Genomic DNA, 8,713 nt, shown 5'->3' with positions numbered 1-8,713 from the left:
CCTCTCCCACACTGCAAGCTACCTCAAGGACACAACCTTGAGATTGTAATGCATTGTTGAGACCATCTGGACAAGTATGTGGGACTGAACCCAGTTAAGGCCTCTATAACAACTTTTAAGATCCTGACAGGTGCATATAGAGAACTCCTTGAAATGCAGCCACCCAAGACAAGGCTCATATATAAGTTCCCTGCTTATTAAACCTGCTACCTACCCACTTGGGAGTGGCCTGCCTCTTTCCTCAGTCTCTCCCTGCCTACTGTAGACAGAAGCCAGTTTACAGACCAACACTTCTAGAAGTTTTGAGGTGGGACAGAGAAATAATACACGGAATATAATTATATCTTAGGGGATAGAGATGTTTTGTAGGATTTTAAAACATCAAGTAGTGAAGAAGGACTAATTAAATGTGATTCGATGGGTATTATCAACTGCACTGGGGAGAAATAATATGTGTTCTTTTAAGTTGGACAGAGAGAAGGATAATTCAGTTTATTCTGTGTTCTTTATATAGTTGGCTTAGATCACATGTTAACATAAAAGTAGTATTTCCTTGAATCTCTCAGTTGTTTGACTTAGAAGAATCTAAAGTATTAGAAAAAGATATTTAATTTTATTTATTAGATTCACAATTGGAGATAAAAGGAAACAAGTTGATTTTGACCCCTTTTCATGCTGTTCTTAAAAAGAGTTTTACTGTTTCTTACATTTGGCTAAGAGATTTATCTACCTCACTCTCTCGATTGTCTGCTTCCAAAGGCCCACTGTCAAAGGCCCCGCTGTAACTTGCAGTGAAATATTTGAGGCCTGGCTGGGAGAGACCTTTCAGCCTAATAATATTTTCTAAGATGCCCACAGACTTAAAATTCACTTCTTTAACAACTTCATATGGTACTCCCTAGCTTCTTTTCAGGAATAAGTCAAGCTGAAAAAAGATATTTTAGTAGTGGTTAAAAATATATAGCACATACTTTCCGGGGTGTAGTAACAGCTGGCTCTCAGTCTGAAAATTATAATCACTATTTGGAAATAAAATCTTCTCCTTTCACTTAATTCATTTTTTACTGAAAAATGGACTAATTAGGTTTTCTTCTAGGAAATGTGGACTGTTAGACTAATCCATCAGAGGAATGAGAAGGAAAAAAAATCATAGAAAGGTTGGTTAGCAGGTCAGTTGAGGTTTTCAAGACATGGCTTTAGAAATGCACCATTCAGCATTCTGGCCACCATTTCAGTGGCCAGAATAGTGCTTCCCAAAAGACTTTATCAGCTCATGAGTACAAACAGCTCTTCTCTCTCATTAGAAATGTCCTCTCATGTTCCATGGGATTTAGTACCCTTAGAGCCTGAAAAGATACTTACGACGCAGTCTCTTATCTGCTTGGTTTTCACCCCATAGACAACAGGGTTCATAGTGGGAGGCAAGAGCAGATAAATATTGGCCACAATGATATGGCAAGATGGAGAGATCATGTGGCCCCCAAAGCGGTGGGAAAAGAAGGAGAAGAAAGCTGGGCTATAGGAGAAAACAATGGCACAGATGTGGGCAGTGCAGGTGCTGAAGGCCTTCTGCCGAGCATCTGCTGAGGACAGGCTGACCACCGCCCGGAGGATCATGGTGTAGGAGACTGTGATGCACAGGATGTCAAAGCCCCCGATGAGAAGGGCAACCATCAGGCCATACACAACATTGGCCTTGATATTTCCACAGGATAACTTAGCTACAGACATGTGGTCACAGTAGGTGTGGGGAATTATATTCCCTCTGCAAAAGGGCAGGCGCTTGGTGAGGAAAGTGAATGGAATGATGAGCAACATCCCTCTGAGAAAGGTGGAGAGCCCAGCTTTTGCAATGACAGGATTGGTGAGGATAGTTGAGTAGCGCAGAGGGTAGCAGATGGCCACGTAGCGGTCCAGGGCCATAAGCATGAGCACCCCAGACTCCATCCCTGTGAAGGTATGGACCAGGAACATCTGGACCAGACAGCCATCAAAGCTGATTTCCTTGAGATGAAACCAGAAGATGCAGAGGGCTTTAGGGATTGTACTAGAGCACATGACCAGATCAGTAAAGGAAAGCATGGCCAAGAAGTAGTACATTGGCCTGTGCAGGGCGTCCTCATAGTGGATGAGGTAAAGGAGTCCACAATTCCCTACCATGGCCACAACATACATGGAGCAGAATGGGAAGGATATCCAGATGTGCATGTCCTCCAGTCCTGGGACCCCATTAAGAATAAATGAGAATGGGGTCAGGTCTGATTTATTCAGCATTACCAATTAGGCTTAACATTTATGTGGGAAAAATTTATGTCAAGTTTCCTAGAGTAAAAAAAGAAAAAGAAAAGACTATGGTTATTATCTCCCTCTCACTCTCACATTTAAACATTTTAAATAGTGCATTTTAATGATCAAGCAACCAAATTTTCTGAATGCCAGGGAGGAGGTTTATTTTTTTTGTATTGATTAATTTGCTCATTTGTTCTTTCAACAAATTCTTATTGAGGAGTCCAAGTTCTCATGACAGACACTGATTCTACACTAATTTTTTATAAAGACAGATACCCATCCTCACAGATTTATAGTCAAGTGACTTCTCTAAAGGGATTTTTGGTAGGACACCTTACTTACTTATTAATAACTATATACATTTCCCTATTGATGTGATCTTAGAGTTCTTTGATCACCTCATTAATGACCCAACATATATGGTTATTTTTATTATTATTATTAGTTAATGGCTGATAATTACCTTTGATGGCTAAACATTTGGAAATACTAAATCATTTATTATTCAATGGAACCTGGGATCTCACAATTCAGTAAAATTTTTGATTCACTCTTCTCACTTTTAGTACACTTCATTTTTGTCCTACACCTGGTATATGTGCATTTATTAGAATGTTTTTAAACTTCTACTCAAAATAAACTTTCAGTAATAACTGGTGAGCAACTCATATTGCTTAGGATGGTGAAGCTATCAATAATAATAAGTCATTTCTTTCATTCTGTCTTTCTATCAGTGTCCCTGTTTTACCCTCAGGTATTACCCTCTGAGATTATCTGGTGTCTGTAGCAAAAACAAAACCAAACAAACAAAAAACTAGTTTGTCTTATAAAGGCAGTGTCATATATTTCCTCAATTATGCTAGTTTTTCCAGTAATATTTATCATCTAATAATATGTTGGCAACTCTAATTTTTATTGTTTTTTCACCTATTCTTTCTGAACTTTTGGGTTTACATTTTTAATAACTTTAACAATGGAATTCATTTTAGTTGGGTTCTAGTGGATACAAAAACAATGCAATTTTATTTTTAATACTTCTAACCACACATCAAATTTATTTCTTACCCAAGAACTAAATGAACTAACCTCAAATCCTGTACTTACATGTAAACCTCATTTTCAAGTTAAGTATTTGGGGGGGAAAAATGGCTTCTCGTTTTTTCAATAATCTCTTTATTTCTCATAAATATTTATTGAACATGTACAATGTGATAGATGGGAATCAAGACACAAGTGCATCCTTTAAGGAACTCAGAGTTCAATGGGAGACCAAGATCCACACAAATAATGACAGTAAATGTAACAAGAACTAAAGTAGAAGTATGTGGAAGATGCTAAATGAGCACTGGATTCCTAACGTGGGTGTGCGTTGGTGGTGAGGGGTGTTTGGAGGAGGGGTTGATGATTGTCAAGAAGGACTATGTTGAAGAGAAGGTGTTTGAGATCTATTCTGCAATAAGACAGTTGTAAGGGAGACACATTTGTAAAAGGAATTCCAGAGAGCGGCATCAACATGTAAAAGTATAGAAATTCAAACAATCTAGTCTGCAAGAATTCCCTGGTGTGAAGGGGACAAGTGATAAGCTAGCTAATTTGACCAGGAGCTAGATCATAACAGATTTTGTAATTATCAGGAAATAGGGAATTCTTTGATAATGGGGAATAAATAATAAAAAAATTCATAAGAATCCAGAGGGTCATGAATTAATTCATGCTTGGAAAACATTAGGCAGTAAAGAAGTCCCAATAGTCTTCCTAGCCCTCCTTCAGGGATACTTCCCCTCCCCACTCCTCTGAAGGGAGGGCAAAAGAAGGAAGGGGTTAACTCTGAGATATTGTAGTTCCTGTTTCACAGGTAAGCAAAATAGGAATTAATGGGGAATTCAGGCTGGTTAGAACAACAGATAATCATTTACCTTACAGACTCCAAAGCAAAAATAAATTGATGTAAGCTTTCTACATACTAGAATCAAAGGAACTCTGTGACGGAGTTTCCCAAACAATCAAACTGGCTCCTATTAACCACCTTCTCAAGAACCCTATTAGTACCAGATATAGGAAATGGTATATCTGATCATTCACAGAAACACTGTCAACTAATATGGTAGAAATTCCACCAGTTTGTTAGAACACCTGGATTCTAGAACTGATTTTTTAATTCATGTTATCTATTTGAGGCTTTTTTGGCCTTTCAATTCCTCTAAGATCAGGTCAATACAACAAAAATCTTAACAAAATATATCATTAAGATCTTAACCCCACCTTTCCAAATCCTGAAGGTATCCATGTGGGCAATTTACACAACTTCCTTAAAAAGCAAATTACCCCTCCTTTTAAATATGGATAAAAATACTATTATAAGAAATACAGAGTCCAGAAATCAAATGCGGAAACACACATTAAGCCACTTAATTTCTGATAAAGCAAACATGGCAGATTGTGAAGAAGAATGGTATTTTCAATAAATATTACTGGGTCAGTGGAAATATGTGGGGAAAATAGAAACACACCTTGTTCCCTAAGACACATCATACACAAAAACAATTTTAGAAAATACTATAGCTAAATGTGAAATGAAAAATACACATTCTCTTTGATATTTGGAGTAGGGAAAGATTTGTAAACAAGACACAAAAAATGCTGCCCATAAAAAAAAGAGCAGCTTGTGTTAAGTTAAAATGAAAATTTTTAATTGAAAACACTACTAAAAGTATGAGAAAATAAGCCACAGACTAAGCTATTTGCAATGCACATATCCAACAGAAAAGTTCATATCTAAAATATATTGAAGTACTCCTACAAAATAAGAAAAACAGGCAGGAAAGGACAGATTTCCTATAAATTTGACAAAGGGGAGCAAAAAGTACCAATAAACATGTAAGTAGCCATTATAGCCATTAGGAAAATAGATGCAAATTGAACCTCTCATGACATAGCAATACCTACTAGATAGCTACAATAGAAAAGACTAAATACACCAAGTATTGGTGAGGATATGAAACAACTGTAATTCTCATACACTCCTGGTAGGAGTGTAGATTGGAACTTCTTTTTGGCATATCTTGTAATGATGAACATATGACCAACCATTCCCAAGAAAAATTTGTACATATTTATAGCAGAAAACTCAACATTAGCAGTATATTATCAATCTAAGACTGGAAAATACCTAAATATCCATTAATGTCAGAATGGATAAATAAATTTTGGTACCTTACCACAGTGAAATTCTAGATAACCACAAGAATAAACATTCAACTACATGCACAACATGGATACATCTCACAGTGTTAATTTTAAAAACTAGACACAAAATAGTATGCAATGTCTGATGCCATTTATATCAAATACAACTAATCTTTGCTACTAGAAATGGGATCATATTTTCCCTCCATGAGAGAGAATGAAAACTGGAAGGTAGCATGAGGTAGGAGTTTTGTGAAGTGCGGGGAACATTCTCTTTCTTGACTGTAAGTCATAAGGTATATGGCTTTCAGGTTGTAAGAATTAGCCAAGATATAGTTATGAATATTGCATATGTATATTTTAATTTATTAAAAACAAATTTAATAATTTTATTAAATTAATTGATGTTAAACCTTACTACCACATTTTAAGACCTCAATTAGGATCATTATTCTGTTCTTCCTCTATCCCTCTTAAACATATTGAGCCATCTCTTAACTATGATGTTTAGTATCTGCTTTGGCCTCTGTATGCACTGTAAATAGCAGGGTGCCATGCAATATCCCAGCTTTTGGAGTTAAAAGAATCTCCTAACAAAAGTGGACAGTATTAGTTCAGTGTCTTAACGCTGTCTGAAGGCAAAGAATTACCTGAGTTGGAGAAAAAGACACTATGTTTTTAATCCAAGTGTGTTTCCTTAGCTCTATTGCATTTTAACTATGTATCTGTAAGAAGCAGGTAGAGAAATTAGGAAAAGCATAAGTATTGCTAAATGGAAAATTGAAAATATGCTTTCTGAAGTATGTACTTTTTAAATACTTAGAAAAACATTTTATTTATATTCATCAATATTTTATAGGTATAGCTTTAGTCACTAAAACTGGCTTTATGCTTACACAATAATTTCATTTATACTCATCAATTTTCTTTTTATAGTTGTATCTTTACTAAAATTGACTTGATGCTAATAATTTAGGTCTCATCTTAAATACATTTGCAAAGCTCTGCAAGATCTAAGTTAAAGATTGAAGTATTAACTACAAATTTAAGTAATTTTCATTTTTAAAACCAATTTAAAATAATTTGATACATCAGAACTTAATCTCTTCTGCAAGGATATTTAACTTATACTATGCTAGTGTATAGACAGGGTTACTAAACAGTAATATCAATTCATGACTATCATTACTTATGAAATGTAACTTTATTATCATCTGCTGTCTAGCCTCATTCTTAAACCCTGTATGTTAAAAAAAAAAGGTTTTTATTTGACCATCTTCAATCCTTTAGACTCTTGTTCTTCTTTTCATATGAGAATTGTTTGTTCCATGCAGTTTTTGCTACCCAAAATCAATGGAACAATGTCATTACCCAATCTCTCCAAATATAATCAAGGAGACTTAGACTATAATTTTAAGGAATAAGAGGACAGATAAGAAGCACAAGTAATCTGACCATTGGTCTAATGATCGACAACTATCTTTTAACTAGTCTCCCAGTTCTCCTTGTCATGGGAGTAGTTCACCAGACTTCCACCACTGCTGAAGTAAGGATTCCTATTTGGAAAGAGAAATAACACAGATATTCACAATCATAATGATATTATACTGAATTGTAATGCTGTATTTGGGAAACACACTTTCTAGGAACATCCTGTCCCACACACTTCTGGCTTCAAATCGTGTGGATGAAATCAAAGATTTATGTCTGGAAAAATAATAAACAATTCATATACATCCAAAACCCTTCCCCATTTTATCTTACAGCTTACAAATAAATAAATAAATCCTGTCACTATCCCCTCTTTGTATGTCTAAAATACCTTAGTTTCTGGAGAGCAAAACAGTGAAGTGAATGCAACTGCTCCAGCTGTTCAGGGCCTTGGAAAAAAAATACAATTCTAGAATAAATGTGCATGTGCAGCCACTAACCTCTAATTTCTTGATATCTGTACTATTGAACTGAGCCTTTAAAGGAAAATATATATTATGTCCCCAGGGGAATGTTTCAGAGACACAGATGCTGGTATGGGGATCAAGCTAACCTCTGTGGGAGGAGGAAAAAGAGCAAGAACTTGTGCCCAAATAATGAGATTATTGTAACCTCGAGAGAGAGAGAGAGAGAGAGAGAGAGAGAGAGAGAGAGAGAGAGAGATACATATATATGTGACTAATCTCATGTGTGTGTGTTAGCATGTATAAATGGGAAGGTAGAGAATGAAACTGAACATGAGTTATTTTTAATGTAAACCAAGATTTAATATCTATCACAGACTTCTATTTCCTTTTTTCCCATTGCCCTGTGGAAAAATAGATCAGAAGCATCTTAACTATGATGTGATGAGAATTTCTTTCATTCACACACTGCTTCATTTTTTAATTTCTTCTTTCATTTATGTATTGTTTTATCTCTCCACTTAATTCCTGTTTATTAATATCTTTCTACTCTCCAAGCTAGGCTAGGAAATATGTAAACATGGCCTCTGGTTTAAAAAACTTGCTGTCAAGGCAAGAAAATAAGGAATATTATGATGGGATAAAATAAAATCTCATCAAAAGTTTAGACTTATTACACTTACATATTAAGCTAGGGAAAATTAGATCAGCTATAAACCTGAAATGATGATCATGATGATACCAATAGTTTTTTAAAAACATAACTGATGGAGCTACCCATGTTAGTTTCTCCTGAAGGGTTATGTGAGAGGTGCACATCCTGATTAAGGCCAACTTACTGATTATGGGGAAATACCAGATGATCCCAGATTGAAGGACATTTTGTAAAATACCTGCCCTGAACTCTTAAAAAATACAAAGATCAAAGAAGTATGAGTAAATGTGCCATATTAAAATGAAAACATTTGGCAATCAAATGAAGTGTTTGATCTTGGACTGGATCCCAAACCTGGAAAGAATTGCTATAAGGGACATTCCAAAGACCCTTGACAAAATTTAAATATGGACTGTGCATTAGATTATAATAAAGTATCAATACCATTTTCCTGATTTTGTTGTCTATTTTGTGCTTATATAAATCAGTGTCTTTATTCTTAGAAAATATGCACTGAAATATTTCAGAGTAAACAACCAACTTGCTTTCAAATTGCTCAGAAAAAAAGCAGTTTATAAATATACATACATACAAATGGAAAGAGAAAAATGATGAAGTAAATGGGCAAAATGTAAACTATTGGTGAATCTGTGTAAAAAGTATACAGAATTTCTTGTTCTAGATTTAC

At 35.2% G+C, this 8,713-nt stretch overlaps 1 protein-coding gene across 1 annotated transcript; it reads right to left on the bottom strand.

The window, feature by feature from the left end:
- Positions 1 to 1,314: 1,314 nt before the first annotated feature.
- On the bottom strand, positions 1,315 to 2,277 carry LOC118968840 (olfactory receptor 52N4; the record flags this gene model as incomplete). The annotated part of the gene is made up of 1 exon (XM_037001009.2): positions 1,315 to 2,277. A coding segment is annotated over one exon (963 nt), but the record flags the coding sequence as incomplete, so codon positions are not given.
- Positions 2,278 to 8,713: the final 6,436 nt, after the last annotated feature.

This window comes from Manis javanica, chromosome 11 (assembly GCF_040802235.1).
Source record: "Manis javanica isolate MJ-LG chromosome 11, MJ_LKY, whole genome shotgun sequence".
Classification (NCBI taxonomy): Eukaryota; Metazoa; Chordata; class Mammalia; order Pholidota; family Manidae; genus Manis; species Manis javanica.
Note: the sequence above shows the minus strand (reverse complement) of the source record. Positions and strands in the feature narration are given on the sequence as shown.